This window comes from Penicillium subrubescens (genome assembly GCF_028828155.1).
Source record: "Penicillium subrubescens strain IBT 31985 chromosome Unknown utg000002l_segment0_segment0, whole genome shotgun sequence".
Classification (NCBI taxonomy): domain Eukaryota; kingdom Fungi; phylum Ascomycota; class Eurotiomycetes; order Eurotiales; family Aspergillaceae; genus Penicillium; species Penicillium subrubescens.
In genome coordinates this window covers 6,022,027-6,049,099 of record NW_026643152.1, presented here as the reverse complement: position 1 = coordinate 6,049,099, position 27,073 = coordinate 6,022,027, and the positions used below count along the sequence as shown (strand labels likewise).

The 27,073-nt window shown below is 50.6% G+C and overlaps 8 protein-coding genes across 8 annotated transcripts; 2 read left to right on the top strand and 6 right to left on the bottom strand.

Annotated features, from left to right (window-relative positions):
* Window positions 1-379: 379 nt before the first annotated feature.
* On the bottom strand, window positions 380-1,481 carry sod1 (superoxide dismutase SOD1; the record flags this gene model as incomplete). The annotated part of the gene is made up of 5 exons (XM_057149453.1): window positions 380-402; window positions 473-569; window positions 640-791; window positions 877-1,056; window positions 1,469-1,481. The coding sequence occupies 5 exons, from the start codon at window positions 1,479-1,481 to the stop codon at window positions 380-382; spliced, it is 465 nt and encodes a 154-aa protein (XP_057013107.1).
* A 1,128-nt stretch (window positions 1,482-2,609) lies between these two features.
* N7473_003512 (sedoheptulose-7-phosphate:D-glyceraldehyde-3-phosphate transaldolase TAL1) lies at window positions 2,610-3,820 on the bottom strand (the record flags this gene model as incomplete). Its single annotated transcript, XM_057149452.1, has 4 exons — window positions 2,610-3,230; window positions 3,304-3,587; window positions 3,686-3,697; window positions 3,763-3,820. 4 exons carry the CDS (start codon window positions 3,818-3,820, stop codon window positions 2,610-2,612), a joined length of 975 nt encoding a protein of 324 aa, XP_057013106.1.
* A 1,060-nt stretch (window positions 3,821-4,880) lies between these two features.
* Window positions 4,881-12,843, bottom strand: N7473_003511 (Beige/BEACH domain protein; the record flags this gene model as incomplete). The annotated part of the gene is made up of 8 exons (XM_057149451.1): window positions 4,881-4,910; window positions 4,976-5,353; window positions 5,412-5,717; window positions 5,772-5,926; window positions 5,990-9,355; window positions 9,423-9,864; window positions 9,917-10,281; window positions 10,359-12,843. The coding sequence occupies 8 exons, from the start codon at window positions 12,841-12,843 to the stop codon at window positions 4,881-4,883; spliced, it is 7,527 nt and encodes a 2,508-aa protein (XP_057013105.1).
* Window positions 12,844-14,104: 1,261 nt separating this feature from the next.
* N7473_003510 (S8 family peptidase) lies at window positions 14,105-16,261 on the top strand. Its single transcript, XM_057149450.1, has 3 exons — window positions 14,105-14,679; window positions 14,766-15,704; window positions 15,763-16,261. The coding sequence occupies exons 1-3, from the start codon at window positions 14,314-14,316 to the stop codon at window positions 15,967-15,969; spliced, it is 1,512 nt and encodes a 503-aa protein (XP_057013104.1). The 5' UTR covers window positions 14,105-14,313; the 3' UTR covers window positions 15,970-16,261.
* Window positions 16,262-17,134: 873 nt separating this feature from the next.
* On the top strand, window positions 17,135-19,067 carry N7473_003509 (Oxoglutarate/iron-dependent dioxygenase; the record flags this gene model as incomplete). The annotated part of the gene is made up of 4 exons (XM_057149449.1): window positions 17,135-17,677; window positions 17,768-18,149; window positions 18,208-18,671; window positions 18,855-19,067. Coding segments are annotated over 4 exons (1,602 nt in total), but the record flags the coding sequence as incomplete, so codon positions are not given.
* Window positions 19,068-19,507: 440 nt separating this feature from the next.
* N7473_003508 (Lactose permease) lies at window positions 19,508-21,312 on the bottom strand (the record flags this gene model as incomplete). Its single annotated transcript, XM_057149448.1, has 4 exons — window positions 19,508-20,319; window positions 20,377-20,889; window positions 20,964-21,085; window positions 21,140-21,312. 4 exons carry the CDS (start codon window positions 21,310-21,312, stop codon window positions 19,508-19,510), a joined length of 1,620 nt encoding a protein of 539 aa, XP_057013102.1.
* A 2,550-nt stretch (window positions 21,313-23,862) lies between these two features.
* Window positions 23,863-25,344, bottom strand: N7473_003507 (MmgE/PrpD family protein; the record flags this gene model as incomplete). Its single annotated transcript, XM_057149447.1, has 2 exons — window positions 23,863-24,775; window positions 24,887-25,344. The coding sequence occupies 2 exons, from the start codon at window positions 25,342-25,344 to the stop codon at window positions 23,863-23,865; spliced, it is 1,371 nt and encodes a 456-aa protein (XP_057013101.1).
* Window positions 25,345-25,914: 570 nt separating this feature from the next.
* On the bottom strand, window positions 25,915-26,812 carry N7473_003506 (uncharacterized protein; the record flags this gene model as incomplete). Its single annotated transcript, XM_057149446.1, has 3 exons — window positions 25,915-26,426; window positions 26,558-26,684; window positions 26,747-26,812. 3 exons carry the CDS (start codon window positions 26,810-26,812, stop codon window positions 25,915-25,917), a joined length of 705 nt encoding a protein of 234 aa, XP_057013100.1.
* Window positions 26,813-27,073: the final 261 nt, after the last annotated feature.

The following is a 27,073-nucleotide window of genomic DNA, read 5'->3' as shown; positions in this document are numbered from 1 at the left end:
CGATATAAGGCAATTGGACAGAACCAGGTGAGAGAAAGAAGGAAAAAGAAAAAGGGAATGGAGAGGATTGGAAGGGGGCAATTGCGGCGAGATGAACAGCTTTCGGAGGAGAAACGTGGCCGCTGTTTGTGGGGAAAGCGGTCAGAGCGGGAGGAGCTACGAGCTACGCACGGATCAACTGTATCACCGGGTAGATGATAAGAGAATAGCCTATCGCAATGGGAAGTAATATGGCAATAGAAGTTAAATAGCATTGTCATTCATTGCATCCTAGCCAGGGACTATCCTGAACTTTTCATCTTCACATACAAGAAAGGATTCATGATGAGAAGATGGGGGGATATCAAAACCCAACTACATGAAAGGGGGTTGAGTTAATTTAAGCAGCAATACCGATGACACCTAGAATCAAGTCAGTCAAACGAGTCCCATATGTAGTATAATAATCTTGTGTAATGTAGGATCAACTTACCGCAAGCAGGGCGGGGACCAGCGTTACCAGTCTTCTTGGACTCCTCGTTGCCACCCTTGCCGAGGTCATCAGTGCCGGCATGGACGACCAGAGTGCGCTATTTAATCTGTTAGTATCGGACCGAGAATAAGGTAGAAGTTTTATAAATAGTATAACTCAAAACTTACGCCAAGAACGCTCTCAGCACCAATCAGCTTAACAAGCTTGTCCTGCTTGGAGCCAACGGCGTTACCCTCAGCGTCGGTCTGGAAGTTGCCGAGGTCACCGACGTGACGCTCCTCATCCTGGGGGGCACCGTGGGTCTTGCCGAAGGGGTTGACTAGAGTAAGCAGACCAGGAATTAGTATACACTTCTCGCAAGTCTCTCGTGTCCACACAACACATCCGGGGGAAAGAATCCTTACAGTGGGGACCAGCGGAGGTGCAGCCGTTGGTGTTGTCACCGAACTGGTGAACGTGGAAACCACGCTCAGCGTTGGGGTCGTTGCCGGTGATGTTCCAAGAAATGGTGGTAGGGGCAGCCTCGTCAGCCTGCTCGAAGGTAACGGTGCCGGAGACCTTGGAGTCTCCGCGGATAACAGCAACTGCGACGATGCATTAGCGGATTTCCATTCATCATTCATGAGTATAGTGTCTGTGTATCTGGTTGAGATATGTTCTAGAAGGGCTGCCGGGAAAACAAGGATCGGCTCGCCCTCCAGGTAGCTCCACGATCTGACCAGCTCGAGCAGCAGTGCCACTATAGCTTCGCCATCGGCAAATCAAACCGTAGCTGATAGCTCGACGACATCATGTTCCCCAGGGACCCTGACAGCCAGTGGAGAGCTTGATTCAACAAGGAGGCCAGCCGATAGGTCTGTCACAGCTCCAAAGGTGCTCAAATTTGCTCACCTAAGGTCCCCGGCCGATCGCGGGATAACCAATGAAACATGCGGGGAGGGGGAGGGAATAGACCTATATGATTTGCCCTAGAGCAAGGAAATATATACTACTTACCAGCCTTGACCATTTTGACGGTTTGTGGTGAATAGAATGGGGATTGAAATTGGGAATATAGAGATGGAAATTGGAGGGGTTAAGAAAAAGAGAAGAGCAGGTGGAGGCGGGCGAGAGAAGGCAAGAATAATAAGTGGGTGATGTTGACGTGACTGCTTTGGTGGTTGATAAGCTAGGGTATGGAAAATACAAACTAATTACCGAGAAGGGTACATAGACAGCACAGTAATCAATCAAGCAAATCATATGGACAGTAAATACAAGAAGAAAAGTGACAATACAGTCAATACCACCGCCAAACATCCCCCACCTTCCTAAGCGGGCGGCGGACGGGACGAGGGGAAATGACATAATTGCAGCCTTAGCCTACACCTCGGAACGAACTCAAGGCTACAGGTATCCTATCCTATATTAAATATACGTTTAACGTTTGATAGTCCAAGAAATGATACTTAATCAATCAATATATTATCAATTCTATTCAATGCTCTTCTATATCCGCGGAGAATATACATACTCAATACGGTGATACATGTGTTACCAATCCCCTCTCCCTGCGGGGTTCGTTGGTCATGGGTGAATAAGCCGACCAGCCCAGATTCCGGGCCTACTTTGGGTAGTACTACTGTACTACTAGGAACCCCTCGGAAGCTTCGGTCTCTTGAAGACCCGACACCGGAGATGGTAAGAGAGGACCTGTATCACGACATATAGATTCAAAGTTTCAATACAGAACAAAAGTAAATATTCGCGCGTGACTGGATTGTCAATTGACTCAGTGCATCTCGGGCATATGTACTCCGTGCACCGTTCGAATTTGGACAGTTTTGGACAAGAACCTTCACACTTAATTTGGTTCGGAAGAAGAACTGAATGTCGCCAAATATTATACTTGCTTATTAGTATTATCCTTAGTTCGGTCGGAAATCTCAATTCACAATTCCAAGTCTCTAAGATGATACTAATACACCCGGCAAAAAAAAGACGGAAAAAGAAAGAATTCATCAATTCGTATCTACCGATTCCAAAGCCATTTTGGGGGATCGCCAATTTACATAACATATCAAGTGCGACAAAAGAAAAAGAAACAAGAATTTAACATCTCAGCCTAGTCCAGTGACAAGTCCCGCTAGTCCCCAATCTAAGCCTGGATCTTGGCCTTGAGCAGACCCTTGAGAGTCTCAGCATCAGCCGCGAACTTGGAGATACCCTCACGCAGCTTCTCAACAGCCATAGCCTCCTCGTTGAAGTCGAAGCGGAAAGCAGCCTCGTGCTTGAGGTAGTTGCGCTTGGGGATGTCCAGGGTAGCAGCGGAAGCAGAGTCAAGCTTCTTGGGGACGGCGGCGGTGGAGTTGTACAGGTCCTCCAACAGGTTGGGGGAGATGGTCAGGTAGTCACAGCCAGCGAGCTCGGTGATCTCGCCGGTGTTACGGAAGGAGGCGCCCATGACGATGGTGTTGTAGCCGTGCTTCTTGTAGTAGTTGAAGATGGCCTGGACGGACTTGACACCGGGGTCCTCCTCGGCGGTGTAGTCGCGCTTGTGGGCGGCCTTGTACCAGTCGAGAATGCGGCCGACGAAGGGGGAGATCAGGAAGGCACCGGCCTCGGCGGCGGCGATGGCCTGGACGATGGAGAAGAGTAGGGTCAGGTTGCAGTTGATGCCGTGCTGGGACTGAAGGATGTGAGCGGCCTGGATACCCTCCCAGGTGGAGGCGATCTTGATGAGGATACGGTCCTTGGAGATGCCGTTGTCGGCGTACAGCTGGAGGAAAAGATGGGTGTTAGAATCATATCGTAGCTGGTGGCTTGCGCACCGGTTAATTGTCAATTCTTACCTTGATGATGGAGAGGGCCTTGTCAACGGTGGCCTTGGTGTCGAAGGACAGCTTGGCGTCAACCTCGGTGGAGACCTTGCCGGGAATGATCTTGAGGATCTCCTTGCCGAACTCAACGAGGAGACGGTCCAGGGTGGCATCGACCTGCTCGTCGACGGTCTTGCCCTGGGTCTTACCGAAGGCAACGGCAGCGTCGATGAGAGCGGCGTACTCGGCCTTCTTAGAGGCAGCCAGGATCAGGGAAGGGTTGGTGGTGGCATCCTGGGGCTTGTACTTGCCGATAGCTATGAAGCTGTTAGCAATTGCATCTGATCATTGCCCTCGAAGGAGCGGACACCGCGGGCCTTGTAGGGCCTATGGCATTGCTGTGGAGGTTACATACTGGCAAAGTCACCTGTAAAAGCGCGTGTTAGTAAATTATTCCATAGATTCCGATTGACCGGTGAGGCTAGAACTTACCAGAGTCGCAGACGACGGTGGTGCCGGTGGCCTTGAGCTGCTCGAGAGAGGAAGACATTGTGTAAAGAGTCTGAGTAGAAAGATTTTTCACGAGACAGATGAATATTAATTACTCAAGAAGAATTCAAGAGAGAGAGATGCAGGAGGAAAGAAAGTGGCGACCAGAGGGTATTTAGAGGAGGGGCGTGGAACCGAAGAGGCGATGGTTTCCTGGCGGGTATTTGGGGGTACTTTTCTTCATTATGGGTCATACATAGTTAATAGAAGTACCTGATGGATGTGGGATGTCCGAGTGGGGCAAATGACGCTGCAGGGATGAAATCACCAGCGGAAGTGAAGTAATCAATCATTTTACCCCTCCATACTACCAGTACTGTCTGTACAGGACAGTAGTTATTCCGGTCCCATTGCCCCCCTCAGGCACTGAATAAATACCAACCACCACCGCCAATTCCCACTACCTGTTCTTCAATTATTGTAGTTATTCACCATTGTCTCTCTCCTATTCTTTACAATTGCTTCTTCATCAATTCTCCTTCCGCGTGACCAAACCACGACTCCCCCAACTCGGCGCAGTGTGCTCCGGTCCAGCCCAACCGGAGGAAGGTCGACCGGCCAACGGCCCACTACTGCACCGAACGTGCAGTCTGCTCACCGAGACCCGGTTAAATATCGCCCTCGACTCCGGGGCAATTATTCAATTCTTAGTAGAGGGTGGGGGTGCCAGGGGTCTGGAAGACAGTAGAAGTCGATGTGCTAATGTAATGCTGATGCTGTTGCTGACCCATATCTTTGCTTATTCCCGCTATCGATGTATGCTAAAGTACGGAGTAACTATATCCAGGCCTCCGAAAAACGTGGGGTACAGGGTATGTGCGATGAAAAACAGAGAGAGAAGAGAATGAGGAACAGAAAATAACGAGAGGATCAAAAGTACACAATACAATGTAAAGGGGAAACGACTTCCGCCTTCTTCCAAATAAACGCCAGATACATAAACTCTACGGTTTGCCTCTGTACTTTTGATTTGGCTTTTTGGTTTTCGATTTCCCGTGTAGTCAAAAGCAACATTGGCGCTCGGTTCAATAGCCGTAGGCACGTGGTTTGAATTGCCAACCTCAGCGCCGTTGGACGCAGTTCCACTCATACTGCCGTGACTTTATTAGCAACAACTTTCATACACTAGCGGGCCAAAACAGGGGAGAATACGCACCACTCGACCGGCCTCGTCTCCGGTATAGACCACCTGCGGCAGAGCAAGGATACAACTGATCCCAGACTGGATGTTCGCCCCGTTGTCGCGACTGTTGTCCGTGTGATGGAGCTGGCGGATGAGCTCCAGCTCAAATCCGCCATTTCGGATTACCTTGCTCCAGATGTTCACAACTCCGCGGCTGTGACCAGTCAACACAAGCTCGCGCTCGAGCCATTCGTTATGCACCCCTTCGTAGAAAACACACGATAGCACGTGGTCGTCGGGTGAGTCGCAAACGGGTTGATCGACAAGGACCTCGCCGTTGAGGGTGTACATTGTGATTCGGTTGCCGCGACAGGCAATGATGTCGCCAGTGACATCGTTGATCCGGGCGCACTACAGGTGAAGGATCTGGTCAGTAGCAGATCAGGAAACAACACGAGTTTAAACTTACATCGACAACTCCCTCGGCTGGCAGCGTCCGCACAAAGCCTCGGCGATTCAGATCCCACAGCATGATATGCCCGTCCGTAGATGCAGATAGCAAGGCACTAAATGAACGAGAAACCGCAAGCACAGTCACAGGAGCACGGTGGCCAAAGAGAGACCCGATAGGTTGTAAGTCAACCGATCTCGAGGTCGCGGTGACAGTCCATAAGGATATCGTGCAGTCCGTGCCGCAGGTGATGAGAGTGCGCGAGTCTGCAAAACTGGCATGGGAGAGCTGACCGACATGGAGATGCTCGAAATGACCCAGGAGCTGCTGGTTGTTAGTTCGCCATCCATGGATATCTCAGCTAGGAGGAAAGCATACCTTGCGACTGTCCGTCGAATAGAAGCGCACACTTCCATCGAAGAATCCCCATTCCATGTAGTGATCATAGGCCGGTGGAACATTGAGTCGGAGTGCAGCAGTGCATAGCAATCGATCCTGTTTCATCGACAGGGTTGCGACACGTTCCTCGATATCTGGAGGAGAGAGAAAACCTAATCAGTTAAGGTAGATCCGGAATGAATGATAACATGACTTACCAAGAAGAGACAGCGGCATCTGAGTCAACGACTCGGCCAGGGTATCCAGCCGGGGCACACGGTACCGCTGATCCTCTCGCTGAGGATGAGTACGTTGGAAGATCTGCCCGGGTGTCTGTCCGAAATTGTGAATGATGCCAATAGTCGCCAACCGCTCCATCGGGTCATCAATGGCGTCCAGATCCTTGGCACCCTTGTAAGAAAGATGATGGAATACATTGACAGCTTCAACAGCAGCCTCGCCCTTTTGCTTACTACCGAAGACAAGATCGATCCAATGATGGAGATTCTCAGAGACGTAAGGACTCTCAAGAGCCTCCCGATGCTTTTCGATGAAGATCTTAGGATCACCCTTGGCCCACGGGGGAAGCTCGACCGAGTCAATTGCCGTAGTCATGTCCTGCAACAGTCCAAAGTCGTACTTGTTGGAGTTGACGAGGAACTCGGGCAGATAGAAGAACTCAGGAATCAACTCCCGAACATCGGTCATATTGCCCCGCGATGCAGATTCCCATGTCTTACGAATGGAATAGAACAGTCGATCGGCGTGGTCGAACGTACCGCCTTGCAAGAGGAGATAGGACTTGACAAAGGGCTGCAGGCGAATGAGGTACGAACTGACAATCATGGCAGAGGAATAATGGGTGCCATAATGGAATGGCGGAGCTTTGTCGTCGCCCATCTCAGCAAAGGCATTGTACCGTTCTCGGAATCCTGTCTCTCGGTCTGGAGTCTGACAGCCCATAGGCTTGGATAGATCACGGAATGTCTTGGGATTCGTCAAGTCGAGCTCTTCGCTGGTGTAGTCTGCCAAAACCCATGGGAAAACAGGGTACTGGGTCAAGTCGTTGAAAGTTCGCCCAGCGAGCGTATTGATCAACATCAGATAATGGAAGTTCGAAATCTCGCCTCGGACCCATTTCCGCGTGGCCGGGTTTGCAGGCAAGTGTCCAAAGACGCTGGCAAATTTAGAACCAAGAGATTGCGGTGCATCCTCCTGGCTGCGAAGGGTCTCAAATCTCCAGATGTCTTCTGGTCGCGAGTGTCCTGCGCTTCCCGTGACTTGAGGAGCCTTGTTCCCGAGCTGATTGCACAAGTTGTCTCGCACAGGTGCCGAGAAGAAGGTCAGCAGATAGCTGGTGCCATCTGTAAAGAAGATTTCCAGGGCGACGTCACGGAATAGGAATCGACGCTTGGAAACACTGACGAGATCGGACCACTTCCAGCTTCTAGTTTCATGTTCCTGAGAACGACGGTCATTCGACTCACGCCCAGCGATCATTCGCACGTACGGGTCACGTTCGTCAGGAGGGGCTTGCCACACGTTCACAATCTCCCCATCGGCCCTCTGGAAGAAATTGTCAAGGATGTAAATGCAATCCTTTCCGAGAATCAAAAGACCCTCTACAGCTTCCAGACCAATGATTCGTGACATGTTGCAAACATTCTGAACCTGATCTCCCCGATGAAGAGAACGCATGACTCTACGGTTCTTATCTTCATAATCTTCGATCTCCAATTTTGGGTCATGGATCATCTCGAAGTTTTCTTCCTCGAACCCACTCCGATCGTCTGAGTTGTCCGCATCGCCGTCTTGCTGTCTCGGCTCCACAGCATCGGGCTCAGCGGTCATCGCCGTAGGAGTCGAGGCCACCTCCCCTGCCGAGAGTGCACGTACTCGGGTATCGAGCTTCGGTGCAGGTGGCTCAGATGCCTTTCGCTTGGGCTGATAATCCTGTCGCTCTCCAGAATCGTCGGGAACAAATCGCAAACGCATCCGGCTGCGACCTTCAGTCTGATCGAGTCTGAACTTGCGATCCTTCTCCTCAACGAGGAGACCACCGGGTCGTTGCAGATCTACCAGGAGATTTGAGAACGCGGACCACATGAAGACAGAGTTATCTTGGAGATCCTGAAGGAATCTCTGTGACTTCAAGAACTCCGATGCTGAGATATTGGAAATCCAATGTGGCAGAGTGGCATCATGTTTGCGAATGACATCCTCGTCATACTTCTGCAGCTGAGCCCATTGCTTCAGCCTGTCCTTGCGCTTGGTGATTCTATTTTTAGCAGAGTCCTCGCTCTTTGCATTTTCCTCTTGAACAAAGGTCTCCCACTGGCGAGACAGGATGCCGAAGAATAGCGCATCGAGGTCATCTCGCTGGTCATCAATCCACTGCAAGAATGAATCATCATCCAATCCTGCAAGAGCCTCGAAACCCTCGGAGAGTCGGCGCTGGAGGCTAGCCGGCCCGTGACTTAGGAGGTTGGCCACTTCAGCGGGCTTCTGTACCAAAATGATTCGCCAGAGGCTAGCAGCGGCCAAGCGAATATCAGTCTCGGTGCTGATGAGCCTAGTGTACAGAAGATAGCAGAGAAGCTGGAGGTGTTTGGACTGTGTCTCCGCGGCAGCGAGAAGCACGACCTGCCAATAGTTTAGGCGCTTGAGAACGGGCAGAGTTTCAATGTCATCTGCTTCGGACAGCTGGAACAAGACAATCTTGTACAGCATCGAATGCAGAGTGGACACGGCCTGGGTACATAGACGAATGCTCTTCAGATGGGCAATGTCGGGGCGTTGAAGATATTCTAGGATCACGCCAAGGTACTCAAGGCTCGTGACCTCGCCATTGATAAACCACCCTTCGTAGACCGCCTCTGTCAGGTGTGTGGCAAAGCGCGCGAGGTTGGTCAAAGTACGTGGCTCATGGAGAAGCTGAGGTTGGGATGCGGGTACTTCCTTCAACCTGGACATGAGAGAATCGAAGATCCACGAATTGAAGTATGCCTGGTGCTCAAGGAACCCGGGTGGGGTCTTCTGATACAGCCCCAAGCCGGAAAAGTCTTTTCGCTCCAGCAGTTGATCCTCGAAAACATCAAGCGCGAGGGCAGCAATAGCCTTGACAAGCGGATGGCCGGTAGTTGCACCTTCTCCCGAGAAAGCGAGGTTGACGACACGGCGAATTCGCGCTGGTGAGGGTTGATGCTTGACCTTGTCGGAGGAAACGAAGATGAAAGAGGACCGACGTTGCAAAGATTCGGTGCTTTCTTCGGGGCTCTCGGACGAATCGACCATACTCGCTTGCAGCGCCGTCGAGATATTTCCACGACTAGAGCGGGGTCGCAGGACTAGATTGCTATCGTCGAAGCTCAACCCGCTGTATCGGGAGTTCATTTCAGTATTTGGGCTGATTGAATCCACGCCAACGACGGTGGGATAGAGGATCGCGAGCAGCTCCTGGACATAGCTAGAATGGGTTGTAAAATCCTGGAAGTTTCGTGATCGGGAGGACAGTCCTTTCAGGAAGTCAACGACGGAAGAGACAAGGGAAACCCTATGCGCTGGCCGGTCGGCTGCAGCAATATCTAATCAAAGAGAGAAGAGTCAAGAAAGTACTTTTACTATGCAGGTCTCCTAGTTTCGGGAACTTACCATTCAAGCTGTGCAATGACATCTGAGGCTTTGTTGAAAGGGTGTCAGGTTTCAAGTGGTCTTGTTCGCTTGTGTCACTAGCCAAGACAGAGCTCCTGAGTCCGCTTTTGAGCATACCCAAGATCACAGGAAGCATTTCGGGAAAAGCGATTCGCAGATCCCCACCGGCCAGGAAAATATTGATCAGTTTTGGAGCATCAAATGGCTGATCAAGGTCCATAAGGGCAATATCCTGTCCAAAGAGAATGGAAAAGCAGATCGGCCACAAAGCAGGAATGTTCCACCATCTCTTCAGGTGGTATTCGAGCACTGTGTATCCCCCATTCTTGTCGGAGAACTTCTTACTGTAGCCACTTCCGTGAACAACAAGAAGTCTAGCCAGAATCTTGACTGCATGCACAACAACCTCAGCCTCGTCTTCGCAAGAAAGATATAGAAGCCACTATTTATGTTGTTAGTTAGGGTGCTAATTTGCGATTCATTCCCAAACAAACCTTGTTTGTGACGGCCTTCGCAAACTTTCTCAGTGGTGTCGGGTCCAAGGAGTTACAAAGGATCGAAGAATAAAGCCGCAACATCTCTATGCCTAATGTGATGCTGGATACGTGCTTCCCCGAGTCTGACTTGGAGGAGGGGGGTCGAGTCGAGCTTGGGGCGAAACGAATGCTCTTCTTCTTTTGAAGAGCAGAGGGCGGTTTCGGCCGGTGGAGGTTGTACGTTATAGACAAAGCTAAAGAGCGGAGGAGATCGGGCGAAAGGTTACTCTCCAATAGAGCCCGGAAGGAGGAAATACATGGCATGAGAGTATCTTTGGTCAATTCGTCTCCTTTCAGGGTTTCGAGCAACTTTTTGTTGACGCCTGTTATCATTAGCATTGAACTTTGACATAATTGGTCTGATCGGGAACACGAAAAAAGGGTGAGGGTTGAAACGTACGCATGCGACCAAAGCGTCTGGCGTTGAACCGGCGGTAGTTACTGTCGGACACAAAAGTACGGAATTGCGAATAGTACAAGTCTAGCACCTGCGGTTCGCCATAACGCCAGACGTCCATATCGACAAGCAAAACCCGGTAGGCCAGCGGGTTTGAGATGATAGAATGGTTCGGATGCTTGAAGTCGTATCCCACAAATGCGAGGGTCAACCGTAGAAGCTCAAGCATCAACGTGTTGAGCTCATCGTCCTTGGTGCTAACAGCCGTGGATCTACCCGCGGTTGGGGCATTGCCAATCTGGAATCCGAGCTTCTCACGTAGAAGCGATGCCAAGATACCGTAGCCATTGTCTCGTTCCATGGCTTCACTATTCCTCCAGTTATCTTGAACAGCTTCGTAGAGTGCCTCCACGGCCAAGTGAAGAGTCTCCGCGGAATTGGCGGCCTGGACGAGACTGAGATGGACGGCGGCACATCCACCCAGACACCAACTGGCGTCATCCAGAGACCACGGGACCGCAACAACGGGTTCTCCGGTCAAGACACCCACTCCTTGCGGTTGGGTCAACCCGTCATTGATGGCCGGGGTGCCTCCATTCACTGCGACAGCATTGCTTCCAGCTTTTGTCAGCTGTTGCAGGCTCTTTGCTGCTTGTCTCGACAGGCACTTGATCAGTTGTGACTCGTCGACATTGTTGTTGTCGTCGTCGTCGAGGACGGCAACGGGAGACAGATTGATCAAAATGGAGCCCTCGCGGATCAGCGTGCTCGCTCGGCGTCGAATGGCAGTGACGATGTCCGAATCCTCCTCTTTCCCGGGATGCAGATGTTCATTCCGCAAGTTGAGAGTGGCAGAGGCTTTGTATGTTTGAAAGGATCCCAGACAATCCTGGAAATTTCCAAAATACCTCGGACCTAGATTGTAGAAGACGGCTACTAGATCGTCGCTGTAGGCTTCATCAAAGAGCATGCCGTTTGCTAGGGACCATCGCGATGTGGAAACGTCCTTTCCAAGGCGCATCGCCAGGTCTTGTGGGGTTCCAAAGAATGCCTGAATCCGGGGTGACCGATGAGGATGGTTGCTAATTGGGACGGAAGGGTATTCGATCTTGAGCTGCTCCACAAATTCGCCATCGATGAAGAGTGAGGCCCGAGAAGATGATGCAGGCCTCGGCTTTCTATGAACAAGGCAGATATGATACCAGCGGTCGGCCTCGAAAGTCGTCGACTTGAAGCGTACACTCGGGCGTGGGCCTCGGATTGATGTTTGCAGAATGAACTTGCGAGTGTCTTTTTCCACGTAGGCCAGAACGAAACAGGTTTGACTCGCGTCGAAGGCACCGAATATGGTAGTGTGTGTGTTCAGATCGAAGTCATCAAAGCGCACCCACGCGGCCAGTGTATACCCAGCGGATGCAGTAGGTGGGAACGGACGACCCAGGGTAGCAAACTCAACAGAACAAAAGCCATGTAAGGAGAGGTCAAACTGTATTGACGGGGGTTCTTTCGAATACTTTAGAGCAGATAAAAGGAACTTGAGCACGCCAGGATTTTCGTGAGCACGACGGTACAGAACCACGGCATCTTCAAGGCTGTTCATGCCCTGGACACTGAGATACCGTGCGAGATCCTGATAGAGCTCTCTTTCGGTGTCGGACCGGCCGGCATCGAACAAGAGAGGTAGAATGGATGTGAGCATCCCGGTGGCATGCAAAGCCACGACGTTTCTTCGAGATTGCGTAGCCAATTGGCTCAGGCAAGCCGGAAGGGATAGACGGAGAATTTCATTTCCCGGCGAAGCAGAGTGTGTCACCCAGACGCGGATCAACGGTCCCAGAAGCTCCGGCACTTCAACCGTTTCTGCGGATCCCATGTACTTGTCGACGGCATCGCGGACATCTTTAGGTGAAGCGGAGTTGGTACTCTGCGGGAATTTCGCACTCAATGCGACGAATATTCCCGCAACGGTTTCTTGGCACAGAGCTGCAGCCAGGATGGCACCGTATAGCTGCTGGGCGTCGCTTTCGACCTGGTCAATCTTTTTCACCAAGACCGTCAATGTCCGCTCCAGCACTGTAGTCCCGCCGCTTGTGATCCTCCGGGCAAAGTAGCGCTTATTGCCAAAATGATCCTTCAATCCCTCCGCCAGTGTTCCCACAACATCCTTGTAAATCCCGATTACGTTTTTCCGGTCTTCTTTGGACAACGTGGTGCTATCATAGAGCTCGGCGAGCTGACCGGTAAGCTCCAGCAGGGTCTGGAACCCCGCAAGCTGGCGGAATGCATCCTTGGCTGCCCGTGGGTGTGCATCATCGATAAAGGTATGGCGGAGACGTAGTAGAGGTTCAGTGGCCGTTAGTGCCTGCGAGAGCGTGAGGGGCTTTTCATTTGTGAGGGTCTTGAGCTGGTCAACAGTGGGCGCCAGCTCCTCCGCTAGTCGCTCGGTCGATCCGGAGGGGGAGGGAGAGGAGAGGGGCGGCGGAGCCATAGCCAAATCTTATCCACGACCGGACCGATGGCGTGTGACCACCAGAGACCGTGAATTCGCGATTGGCGTGTCGAGGGAGGCGGTCTGCATTGGTATGTGCTGCTGTGTGTTTAGCGGGTCCGGATGAAACACTGCAGAGATGCCATCCGAGGGGGCTAAGCTGGCGACGTGGACGCAGTGCAAGCCAGCAGCCAAAGTTCTGAGCTGGCGTGATAAGCGACGAAGCTGCCCCAAAATGGATCCACGGAGAATTCCAGTGGGGGGAAGCACCAAGTATCAGGTGACCGTGAGGGGGGCAGTTGGAGGCCTGTTCCTACCCAAGTTGGCATCGAGAGTCGAAAGTGGGCTGCTTCCATCACCAACCTCCCACGTCAGGCCGGGCGATCGTGGAGATAAGACGCGATAAGGGAGGATAAGACAGGATAAGAAGGATAAGCCGTGCAACAATACAGAAACACGCCATCATTAATACACATTGGTCACAAATACGGTACATCCATGTGTGGGTGGTATCAATTACGGTATTATCGTCTCCGAAGCATAACCAGCCACCGATTACTGATATTACCTGGTCAGCTTGTATGCCTAAGAGGATGTTACAGCCGCCCCAATAATTGCCCAATAATCGCCCCCGGCTCTCCGCTCACCAAGAGTGTTCTCTGGTCAATTGAGGGGGTTTCCGAGCACCTCAGACTGGCGGGCGGTTGCGCCAGGGTCGCAGTACCCGAGCAATGTACGGAGTTACATGCAGAACACTCGCATCATCTGGACAGAAGCACGCGACGTCGGACTCCAAGTTGCCTTGCGGATCATCGAGGATCACATTGCTCCGCCGTACGACCAGTGGAGCTGCCAGGCACCCGGGGGCAAGACGACCCCCTTCATGATAGACTTGATAGTCCCTAACCTTGATTGCATCTCGTTCTGAGTCATTGAGTCATCCGGGATTCCGTCGCAATAATCAGGCTTTAGCCAGGCAACATCGTGCACAGCCCTGCTCGTGTGCTTCTCCTCTCCCCAGTAACCATTTCTTAGGTAATCAAGTTTCAAGCAGATCCCGTGACCGTATCAAGGCGTATCGCCCGCCCCCAGTCTTTCCATGACTCCACTATGATCGACAACCCGCCGCCAATGACAATAATCGACGGCTTATCCGTCACTGTATTGGTATGGTCTCCCCCGTATCGGAGTGTAACTAGACTGTATCGAGCGGTACAGTATCCCCGTCATCGCCCGCTTGCATCATGCTTCTCCGCCTTCCCTTCGTCCTTAGATAAGGACCTTGGTCCAGTGACTCTGCACCTCCTCATCTCTCCTCATCTCCTCCTCTTCCTCCCTCTCTTCTTCCCCCATCCCATCTCCTTCGATACCCTTCTCGACGTCAACCCATCGCTTCTCGGCTCTATTGTTTATCCCCTCATTTATTGATTCCCTATCCTTTATTGTCGTCGTCCACAGCCTACCGCCATCATGAAAGGCTTCCTCGGCCTAACACTGCTCCCACTGCTGGCAGCTGCGTCTCCCACTTGGCCGGAATCCATCCACAACGGGGCAGCTCCCATCCTTTCCTCCACAAGTGCCAAGGAGATTCCAGACTCTTATATCGTCGTGTTTAAGAAGCATGTCGGTGCTTCGGCTGCGGCCTCTCATCACAGCTGGGTGCAGGACATCCACACCGACAATGTCCGTATGGAGCTGAAGAAGCGCTCCCTCTTCGGCTTCGATAACGATCCCTACTTGGGCCTGAAGCATACTTTCCACGTCGCTGGCTCGCTGATGGGTTATGCTGGTCACTTCCACGAGGACGTCATCGAGCAGGTCCGCCGGCATCCTGATGTGAGTATCTCCACCTTGGCCCCCAATCTCCCTATCTACCCGATAAGAGCTTCCCCAGCTGACTGAGTCCCCCCTTTGACCCACAGGTTGAGTATATTGAGAAGGACTCGGAGGTCCACCACTTCGCGGACCCAGCCATTGAAAAGAACGCCCCCTGGGGTCTGGCTCGTATTTCTCACCGCGATAGCCTTTCTTTCGGTAGCTTCAACAAGTACCTGTATGCTGAGGATGGTGGTGAGGGTGTTGATGCTTACGTGATTGACACTGGCACCAACGTTGACCACGTTGACTTTGAGGGCCGTGCCAACTGGGGCAAGACCATTCCTCAGGGTGACCAGGATGAGGACGGCAATGGCCATGGTACTCACTGCTCTGGCACTATTGCTGGTAAGAAGTACGGCGTGGCCAAGAAGGCCAAGGTCTACGCTGTCAAGGTCCTCCGCTCTAACGGCTCTGGTACCATGTCCGATGTCGTCAAGGGTGTTGAGTGGGCCGCCGAGGCTCACATCAAAAAGTCCAAGGCTGCCAAGGACGGCAAGGTCAAGGGCTTCAAGGGCAGCGTTGCCAACATGTCTCTGGGTGGTGGTAGCTCGCGTACTCTCGACCTCGCTGTGAATGCCGCTGTTGATGCTGGTATGCACTTCGCCGTCGCTGCCGGCAACGACAACGCCGATGCTTGCAACTACTCCCCCGCTGCTGCTGAGAAGGCTGTCACCGTCGGTGCCTCCACCCTGGCTGATGAGCGTGCCTACTTCTCCAACTACGGCAAGTGCACTGACATCTTCGCTCCTGGCTTGAACATCCTGTCCACCTGGATTGGCAGCAAGTATGCCGTCAACACCATCTCCGGCACCTCCATGGCCTCTCCCCACATTGCCGGTCTTTTGGCCTACTACGTCTCTCTCCAGCCTTCTTCCAACTCTGCCTTCGCTGTTGAGGAGATCACTCCCAAGAAGCTCAAGGACGCTTTGATCACTGTCGCTACCTCCGGCGCTCTTACCGACATTCCCTCTGACACTCCTAACGTAAGTCATCCCTTGGTTTCATCATATACTTGGAACATACCAGCTAATTATATTCTAGCTCCTCGCCTGGAACGGTGGTGGTTCTTCCAACTACACCGAGATCCTCGCCAAGGGCGGCTACAAGGCCGGTGCTACCGGTACCGTCAAGGACCGTCTCGATGAGCTTGTCGGCCAGGTTGAGGAAATCTTGGCCAAGGAGCAGAAGGTCCTGAGTCACGAGCTCGGTGCCATTTACAGCGAGATCAAGGACGCTGTCAGCGCTTAGAGTAGACAACTGATCGAGTCCTGTCTGTGACGGGCCGGTTCCTTTGGGCATTTTGAATGGATGGATTAACACTGGCGCAGACTAATTGTTCATTTTGGCTTTGACTTATTATTGTTTTATCGTTTTGTTTCCTTTTTTGGGTGGTTCATCCAACACATTCGGGTTCTCATTCCCCACAGACTGTCTCTTGCTCTATCTCTCTCTCTCTCGTCTCCTTTCTATTGCTATACGTATACTTCTTGGGTTTACAACTATGCATTTGAATCATGATCTAGATTCTGTTAAGGTTATACTCGCGATGTTCCAGTAATTCTTTCTACATGTAGGAGGTAAATTCTGTCATGAAAGGACTAGTCTTCAAGGATCCACTAGGACTAATAGGAAAGAATGTGGAAAATAGGCTTTCTTTGTAGCCACAGATGTATGAAAGCAAACAGTGGGTGACACATAATTTGAATTAGGTCAGGCTCAATTTGTTGGCTCTATTCCAAATATGTGCCTATTTGTACATTTGAGGCTCTTATATTGCATGGAGAACGGGGAAGGTGCATACTTTTAGGCTCCAGCGCGGCAGATGATATAACTCCATGAACGCATGCATCTTATCTGGCAAAAAGCTAGGGGTACCTGATCCATTTTTTTGAATAGAATTTTTCAATAGCGCATAGGAGATAGTACCTAGACTTAGCGCCTAAAGCTTACCTGCTGTAGACATTAGTAACAAAACACTATCTAAGTCAAATTGTCCAGTTTGAGCAAAATCAAGGTTGAAGAAATCAGGTACGAAGTTAAGAGATGTCATTAAACCTTAATAATAGATGAAGAAGATGTGTCATAAGGTGGTAGCCGCAGTGGTGGAACAAGATATACTCATATTCGTGCACTTGTGTATGTCGTCAACTACAAACAGGTGAGGTCCATGCACTCATGCACCTCCGACATTACTCTAGGTAGCCTGGGACAGAATTTCTTTATCTGGTTTGCTCTTGTCATTCTCGTTTGTACTTTTCCTCCTTCGCCTCTGTCTTCGGAAACTTATTCTTTTCTCTTCCTCTCATCATTTTCATAACCATCCGTCTTCTTCATCACTGTCACAACCATCTTCTTCACTCTGCAATATCCTTCCTCTTATCCTGTTTCCATACTGCATTTCGAAACAACTGAGAGCACGATGGATGTGCAAAGCTCCACCAGCGCATCCCAGCCAACCATCTCGACTTTATCAAGAACTGCATTCACGGCAGTCTGCCGTCAACTTGAGGAATTTATCCGGAGCGAAAAGACTTCTGCTTCATTCGCCTGCGGGGGCACCATCCCAGTTAAAAAGACTGTCGGCGATGCTGAAGATGCTGGAACGGTCAAATCATCCGGGCCTATCAACGTCTTCTGGAAACTGAAATCGGAAGCTCAGAAGCTCACCCTCCCTCTTGGCAGCTCTGTTGACGCCGAGGATGGTTCCGACACTAGACTTCGTCAACTGGTCGCCGACTGTGAGCCAGCTGGATTTGGCAGAGGTCAGGAGACTGTTATGGATTCAAAGTATCGCAAAGCCAGAAAGCTTGAAACTTCTCGATTTGCGACCAGCTTTCACCCGGCCGACTTTGGCATCATCGAGCGCGTTGAACAGGTCTTGCTTCCTACCCTAGATAAGCTCGACGAGGGTATCCTGCAAATTCGTCGGATGCATATCGAGCTCTACAAGCTGAATGTTAGTTATCCTATCTTTATAATTCTATGCTTTTGATTCTATACCTGTTGATTCTATGCCTTTTTCTGACTGCTACCACCTATCATATAGGTCTACTCGGGTCCTTCCGGTCTCTTCAAGAGCCATGTTGATACTCCACGCTCGAAGAACCAGATCGGATCTCTCGTCGTGTGCCTGCCATCCCCATTCAAGGGCGGAAACTTGATCGTACGACATGAAGGTCGAGAAGTCGACTTTGACTGGGAACACCAAAGTGCAGATACAATCCAGTGGGCTGCCTTCTACAGCGACTGTGACCATGAGATCAAGACCATCACCGATGGTGACCGGATCACTTTGACCTACAATCTGTACGCTGTCACCGAGCTACTCGATAGGGCAAACCAGATCAGTGCAATCATCGACCCGAAATCGTTCCCTTTATACGGGTTCTTGAAGGATCTTTTGATGATGCCAGGATTCATGAAAACAGGTACAGTACGGCCCAAAATAGAGGAATATCCCGAATGCCTTGTCACTAACTATCGCAGGCGGAGTCCTCGGGGCATTTTGCTCTCATGCATATCCTCATGCATCGGAAGATGCATCCGCCTTGCTTCCCCGTGGTCTCAAGGGTGCAGACTTGGTGCTGTATTCTGTGTTGCACTCCTTGGGGATCGAAGTCGACGTGTTGCCCGTCATGATTGGCCATGGCTATCTTGATATCGAGGACGATTGGTGGGATTCCGACGAGTACACTGAGACCGATCCCTACCCTGATCCTTACCCTAACCCCTCCGGCCACTCCGACAATGATAACGGGAATCGCTATGACGACGACGCCAGAGTTGACTACAGCAGCTTCAGCAAAGATGACCAGAAAGTCCGGAAAGTCCAGAAAGTGAAGGTCAATAGCCCCTATGCGTATGTTGATCCAGGTAAAAAGGTGCACGTAGGGAAAAGTCTCAACCCCTATGTGGCCGCGGATACTTATGAAGACCAACCATTTGCCAAGGTGAGGACATCTTGTGAACACTAGACTCTCGCATAGTGTCTCTTTCGTCTTCTCTTTCGTCTCCTTTTTTGGTCCTCTTTTTCTATGTCTTTGTCTATGTCTTTGTAGCATTTTCTCGAATCTTAATTTGTCTCTAGTTTCCTGCGCGAATCAAGAAGATCTAAAGCTAATGCGATGTGACAGATCTTGAAAGAGCATTGGTCAACGCGAGAGTACGAGAAGCCCATTACTTGGGTTACAACCCCACTGCTCGAGAACATCAAGCATGCGATGGCTTATCTGGCTTACGGGAACGAAGCTTCCCAGGCCAGAACCTACTCGTATGCTGCAATTCTTGCGGTCATTCCTGCGTGGAATGAGCGTCAGCAATTGCTCGAAAGGGTCCAGAATGAATGACGATAAGGCTTCAAATAAGACCTTGACTCTTGCGGCGGAGGGGGGGAAGTTCTAGCTTTATTTGTTCTTTGCCGTTTTGCTTGATGGAGTTGCTTTGAACAGTAGGTAGTGAGACTGTTTTTAACCTACTGAACACCTTATTACGGACATTTCTGCAGCCATAAATCCTCGTAGATTTCTTTGTAAGCTTCTAGTACAACTCGAAACTCGAGATTTGAGCTCTTTTTCCATCTAGCTAGCGAGGTTGCCGAGGGTCTGTTGATTTAGTAAATTTCCATATGTACCAAACCAAGCAAAACTCGCGTACGGGCTATGATCAAATGCTACATTCCAGAATGTACAATATTCAAAAAGAGAACATTTGTGGGAGCACAAGCGAGCACGGGCATGACATACATATATATCTGTCATCAAAGCGGAATGGTAGGTTACAAAACAGCTCACGCCTCCAATCCAACAACAGTGCCAGACTCATCAATCTCAACCTTGGTCCTCTTCATACTGGCCTTCCGAGGGTTCGGCGCATCAAAGATCTCCTTCAACTCTTCCAAAGTCTTACCAGCCGTCTCAACAAAGAAGAAATAGATAACCACCATCTCGACACAGATCCAAGCAATATAGACCAGATACAACTTCCAACCGATTTTCTCAATACCAACCGAGATACCGTAGGTGTTAACAACCATGGCAACATTCAGGAACAAAAAGTTGAGACCGGATCCCTTGGCACGGGTGCGGTTCTCGAGACACTCGACGGCATAGAGAGTTTGCAAGGGGGTAAAGCCCCATGCGAAAATGATACCGAAGAGGTAAATCGAGACGATCACACCGTAACTGAGCGATGGGTGATACTCGCTCTGCGCAGTGAATGCGGTAAGGATGATATAGGCGGCTAATCCTCCAGTGAGACCCCACAAGAGCATGGTACGACGGCCGAGCTTGTCAAGGAGTGTAGCACCGTAGATAGCGCCGAGCATGCTGAAGATAGGGTTTATGGCGTTGATGAGCAGTTGCTTGTCCGGGCTTGTAATGCCTGCCTGGATGATCATCTGGGGCATGAAGTAGGAGACAACATTGTTGCCAGACCATTGACCAAAGAAAGACATCGCGATGACCATGAACAAGCGGTAGCGCGCAGGCCGGGTGTTTCCCAGCTCGCGGAAGTCCCACCAGGGGTTCTCGTCGCGAGTGGCGCTGAGCTGTTCAACAATTTCATGGTATTGGAGTTGAACAACAGGGTGGTGGCGGTCACCTGTAGTCAAGAATTAGAAAATGATGGCTCGATAGCTGGAAGAGAGCAGACACTCACCATCGCCATGATACTTGGCAAGAATATCCAAAGCTTCCTCCCGACGATCCTGGGCAATGAGCCAACGAGGAGATTCCGGGAAGAAGAGAATCAAAACCAAGACAACTCCAGGAAGACCAGCCTGCACGATGGTAGGAACTCTCCAAGCCCAGGAATTCTTAAGATGCAGGTTGCTGCCATAGGTGGTCCATCCGGCAAGAATGTTGCCCAACCACCAAAAGTTATTGTACATACCGGCCATCGTACCACGGTATGCTGGGTGAGCCAGCTCGACAGTATAGGCCGGTCCAGCGGCAGAAGCGAGAGCTGCACCAAGGCCGAGGAGAAAACGGCCTGCAATGAACATCCCCATGCTTGTTGCGGGGGCCTGCACGGCGGTTCCGATCCAGACGATGAGACATCCGACGAAGATGCAGACCTTTCGGCCGTAACCGTCGGCCAGAAGACCACAGAAGGGGAATGCAGCGATTTGTCCCAGGTTATAGATGATGAAAATCAAACCGGTTGAAGATCCTAAAGTACAGTGAGATGTTAGCGACTCTTTCGAAATACAAAGTGCATAAGACATGGAATTAGAGGATCCTTACCGGCACCGGTAAGCCCGAAGGAGTCCTGGTATGGCTTCATGGCGTTAATGGCACCCATCAATGACGAGTCGAACCCGTTCATTGTAGAAACCAAATAACCAATACCCATGATAGCGTACAACCTATGACCTGGTTAGACATATGTAGTCTGTCTTCTCGATGCAGAGCAAACCCACTTGATCATATTCCTTGACAGTAGCTTTGGCGGTTGAGCTGCAACAGCCGCAGAAAGAGCCACAGACGCAGTATGGATCTCTTTCACTTCGCCTTGGGGGTTCTTATTCAGGGTGACATGGCCCACCATGTCTTCCTGATGTTCGGCGGCACCGCCTTTGTCTTTGGTTTGCATGTTGGCCAGGTTCAAGAGCAGCTTGAAATATACACTCCTTGCTTCTTTTCCTTGTAATCCAGAGAGATGTAACGATTCCCTGGTAATTAGGGATGCTTACAAAGAAGGGAGGCTTAGAAAGAAGTAAGACATAGAGGGGGGCTACAGGCCGTACTTATCTTCCCACCCTTGCGAGGAATGTTGATGCACCCCAGACAGGGACCATGCATATGGATTACCCCAGATTTGGTTTTCCACGTCGAATAATTTGCACGTGGAACGGTGAGCAAACTTCTTGGGGGAGCCAAAGCGGGGCAGGATCTATTCTCCTCGTTGGATCCTTGGGACTATAAATGAAGCCCTTTCCATTCAGCCAATTGATGCTCTTCCCTTTTCTTTTAGTTTACTTTCCACCTACGAGTTGGTTGTACTAGGATTATGGTGGCGCGGATGTTCAGCCTGATCTGGTAGACACTGCTGGAACGTGCAGCAAGCTTATCCAGGACTATCTCAAGTGTTCAGATTCTGAAGTGGAACCATGCCGAATCTGTGATGATATCCGTCTTATACTAGCCGATGGCCCGATTCTGGAACTGCAAACTGAGTGGGATGCCCCGCAATATACCCGAGGTTGCAAGAACACTCCCTGCAAGGACGGTCACTCGGTGGCACACACCGACAAGCTTATTGAGTTGGGTTCGAATAACTTGCCTCTTGAGGCCTTTGGCGTCTCCCAATTGGCACAGAAATAATGTACAAATAAACTCGAAACTCCCACAGAACACTCACAGGGGACTTTGCAAACCCATGCCGAATGTAGTTTATAACCGATCTTACATTCCCAAAGCCTCATATCATCCTCCTCTTTCCCGACACTTCCTGAATCACCATTCTCAATCAACACCTTCTTGTTTTGGATATTATTCAGCCATCATGGCGTCTACACAGCGCCACCACATCCGGGGTCTCAGAATATAAACTCAAGAAAGACCTTGGAAGGCCTTGATTTAATCAAGTTAAGCCCTCCAGTGGCGATGGAAGGCGGGATGGTGGTGGAACTTAATTCCCCGGCAGATGCTCCGCAGTCGGAACCGTCTACTAGTTAGCGCCTTGGCTTTGTTAAGCCATGCACTGAGCACACGGTCCGCGAGAGAATCGATCTTCCTAGTTACCGAGACTAATTGGAGTCAAAGCACAGTTCTGGAATCTGTAGATTTTCAAAAAGTTAGAGAGGAATTGTATAAGATCACACAGTATGGCCTTCCAGACCTATCTTTAGTTTTTTAGTTCTTATGGAGATAGACTCCGCCGTGGCAAAACTTCGGAGAATTAAGTTTCTAAAATGCAAAATGCGGAGAAAGCATCACTTTTCTATGCCTACCCCCACCCCGCCTTACCTCGGTGTTGGAAAATGGTAGTCTGAAAACAGATTGGTGGAGGTTGTTAACTAGTGTAAACGCCTTTTTTGGCCTTGACCCTTGGCAGATACTAAACAGGGGTTGTCTTGCTGACTGAATTATTTGTAACAATAGAAAGTGAAACTTCAAAAGAGGCCTTGATCGTCCAGCTTGTGAGGGGCTTACCACGTCCTACAGCACCTCAATAAGCGCGAACAACCCAATTAGGAGTTTCCATCGGATCTTCCTCTTCGGAGATATCTATATTCGTGTTGTCGTCTTGCTTTACATTCACTGGCCCGGCTGATGGCAAACAAGAAAACATCTCGGCCACTTGATTGTTAATCGGCCCGGGCGATGAAAAAGTTAGTTGACCCAGTCGAGTCAGACGAGGCAGGCGATGCGCCATATGCATGTCAGACTGAATATCTCTAGATTGTGGCTTGGTTGATAGTTATATTCTGAAGTTCTGCTTGGCATAGCGAACGGCTGGGGAACTAAGCTCGATGGATATCTTGCAGCTAGAAACGCCTGCAACCAAGCATCCATAATTAACAATCTGGTGGGGTTCTTCGGGTAGATATTTAAGGAAATAAAAAAAGATAAAATGTAACCCACTTGCCTCGTGCTAATCCTCCCCTGCATAGTGGTAGCTCAAAAGTCTAAATTTAAAGCCCATTTTGCTCTTTCGTTTGACTCTTGACCAATAGGACGATTCGGAGAAATTCTCGGGGTACGTCGGAGGTTCAAACCGATGAAACCCTATTGTACATATCTGTATCTGGCATCCTGGCCGAAGGAGCCATTCCACTAACAGTCTAACTCGAAGAAACATAGGCAGTCATTCGCCCTTCCATCTAAGGGACAGTTCCATCTATGGGACAGATCCGTCTATAGGAAAGTTACATGTATAGGAAAGTCTCACCTACGAGACAGTTCCGTCTATGGGTCAGATCCGTCGAAGGGACAGAGAGAATCCAGCCATCTAGTCATCCCAATTCTTCTACCCAGGTAATTCTCGATGGATTGTAGGTCTGTCTAGTACATATTCGAGTTTGACTGACTAGTTATTCGGGTTTGAGTGACTGGTTTCGAAAATTTCCGCTTTTTGCAGTTTCTCTTTGAGTCAGATTGCCTTTCAGAATGTCCCTATACCTTCTATCAATCTCCACAACTACAACACATCCTTTATGCAACGGACATCAACTACTTTCTCCAATCCCCAACACCATTGACTCGCCTTTTCAGTTCTCTCCCGCCCTAACACCGGCAAACAATGTTCCAAAAACTTCTCCGTTAACTGAGCGTCAGTCATGGGCCTCTCCAAACTACCCACCGCATGCTCAACATGCACAGTCTTTACATCCCCATCAACGTTATCCAGTCTAACCTCAATACGACACTCATCAGCCTCTATACCCCCATCAACCTCAACCTGAATCTTCTCACGAACAGCCACAACTCTCAAATCTCGCACAACATCATCTTCATACTGCGCCGGCGTAGCTTTCCCAAACAGCAACCCCACCGCACCACCGTGATAAACACTAAATTTGCCCTCCAATCCATCCCTCGGCGCAGTCTTCCCCGTTAATTCAACGACAAGTGGATGAACCTGTACCACCACAGAAACAACCCTTTCAATGTCAATCCCCTCTCGAAATAACTCATCGTGTATTTGTATACACCCATCAATAACAGGATGAACCACAATTCCACAAGGAAACGGCTTAAACGCATTCCGGACAATCTCCCACCTCCCCTTCTCCCCATCCCCCAGGGTAGCAATCTGCTCATCCAACCGATGCCGGTGCTGGTTACTAACAACATTCGCCCAACCACGCTTCGCTTCCAGCGCGGTCGTGGAACTAGTCAAGTCCTCCGCGGCAAGAACAGCAGCCAAAAGACCATTTTGCGCGGCACGTCCGGGATGAAAGGATTTCGTGTGTGAGCCGAACATCTCCCTGAGTCCGGTGACTTGTGTTGCGGCCAGGCCGATGGCGTGGGCGGTTTGGTGGGGGGTTAGATTGAGGATTTTGGAGACGGCGAGGGCGGCGCCGATGGAGCCGGTTGTGCTTGTTATGTGCCTGGTACCGAACTTGTTAGACTGGATTAATAGGTTGATAGATCTAGATCTAATCTGATCTATGTGTATAGATAGGGATGAGATGAATTCTGTACAAGTATGCCAAACTCACCATCCAACATCATAATGCCCCGGCCAAACCCCCAACCCAACCTTACACTCCCCCTCCACACCAACCACAAGCGCGGTGATAAACTCCTCCCCAGAAACCTCTCTCTCCAGACTCTGCACAACCGCCAACAACGCCGATGCCACAGGCCCCGTCGGGTGAATAACCGTGTCGAGATGCGTATCGTCATAATCATGTACATGCGATGCAATGCCATTTAACAGCGCTGCATGCATGGCATCTACATCGACGCTGCCATCAGAACCTAATAGTCTCGAGGTTGGCGGACCCGAGAACCGGGATAGGGCTTTTAGGGCGATTTTGCTTGCCGGGTGCGTGCTGCCTCCTACTGTGCAGCCGGTCCAGTTGTAAAAGCTGCGGATTGCGGCGTGGATTACGGATGGGGGGAGGGTGGAGTATGTTAGGGTGGTGGACCAGGTTGCGAGAGTTTGGGTGGCCATTTTAGGTGTTATTAGGGATTTGTTTGGAGGGCTGTTGTTGTTACTCGGTGAGAGATGAGATGGTGATGGGTGAGGGTTCGATGTAGGAGGAGGGGGATTTACATAGTTCGGAGATAAGAGCGAGTGGGGGAGGTGGGTAAATGGTGAATATCTCCGAGTGAGGAGACATTTTGGTGAGGGGAACAGTTGCTAGGCTGAGTTGAGAAGTTGGGATGAAAGTAAACATGCTCATGACCTTTGATCCGAAGTGTGAAAAAGATAGGCGATATTGATCTGATATCAGGAATGGAAACAGAAATCCTATCCTCTTGAAGGTGCGCCACGAAACACCTCATATCTCATGAAATGCCACGCACCGAGAAAAAAAAACAAACCCTAAACTATGCTAAAAGCTGAAGATAAGAGAGATAAAAGAGAAAGTGCCAGAACCATGCCCCATGCCGCAAAATGCTACGCCATGCTGAAGAAGATGAAGAAAAAGTGTCGTGAGAGATATGTCACGTCCCGCCCGAGGAAAGATAGTGGCTGCCGGCAGCATGGTTGGCGATCTACGCTCAACTGAGCGCTGATCTAGTCATCATCCATGGCCTGGAGCTCGTCGTCGTCGTCGTCCTCCTCATCCTCATCCTCGTCCTCACTGCCCGAGAACTGGTCCATGTCCAGGTCCTCATCAGAGTCACTACCCCCAAACACATCGCTATCGACGTCCGAATCAGCCCAGAAATCAGGCTCCTCCTTGTCAACCTCCGGCGGCGTCACCGCCGCAGTGACCGGCATCACGAAGCCCGGAGGCATGTTGGCCTTGGAGGACTCAACCTGGGCCTTCACGATGGAGCGGAAATGGTCGGGATCGGTGCGGAACATGACGCCGGCGTCGACATTGGCAGGAGAGGAGCATTCGGCGTCGTCGAGTAGCGAGAGAATGGAGATGAGGACGGACTCGACCCGCTGAGCGGGTGTCCAGCGCTCTGCGGCGAGCTCACCGGACATTTCGTCCTCACCTGGAGGGTGGAGGATGGAGATGCAGAGACGGCCGTCCTTGTAGATGTTGGGGTGCCAGAGGGGTTGGAGGAAACGGAACTCTAAAGGCAGAAAGGCGCAAAGTGAGTCATATGGACGGTAAAGTCAAGTAAAACCGCAGAAACGATGGGTTTTGGCGACTCAGAGCATGGGAAAGAAGAGATGATCTCGTAGCAAACATGGGATGACGAACCTGGGGGTGAGTAAGGATAGTTTTGAGGAAACGTCATTCTGGCCTTGAAGTAGCCGCCATAGTACATAGAATCCTTATTGAGCACAATAAGGGCGACATCCCACTTAAAGATGTTCTCTTCATGGAGCTATCGTCATCACAAGATGTTAGCGGAAAGTGATCTGAATCGCAGCGTAAGATAACGCCTACCTCGATGTTGACCCATTCCTCACGCGACAGGGTGCGGAACTCGTTCAAAAGGATTCGCTCGGCCATGGTGATGACAGGGGGGATGCCTATCAGGGATGAAATGATAGAATCCTCGACTAGAGTGAATCTAGTGCGTGGGCCGAACGGTCGAGAACTGGCTAGGAGCTGGAGGAGCGAAGGCGGAGAGGATGTCGAGGGCGAAGAAGGGGCGGAGATGGGAGACGGAAGTGGATCGATGATGAAGTTGGGGGGCGTTGGAAGGCCCTCCAAGTGCGTCGCCCGCGTGGCAATTCTTTCACGTGGCGAAAGAAAGCCTTTGCGAAAATT

Bases quoted from the DNA above. Each gene is read 5' to 3' on its own strand.
- N7473_003510 (XM_057149450.1), top strand. From the start codon at position 14,314: ATGAAAGGCTTCCTCGGCCTAACACTGCTCCCACTGCTGGCAGCTGCG. The intron at 14,680-14,765 runs GTGAGTATCTCC...TTTGACCCACAG, and splicing joins AGGTCCGCCGGCATCCTGAT to GTTGAGTATATTGAGAAGGA. The intron at 15,705-15,762 runs GTAAGTCATCCC...ATTATATTCTAG, and splicing joins TTCCCTCTGACACTCCTAAC to CTCCTCGCCTGGAACGGTGG.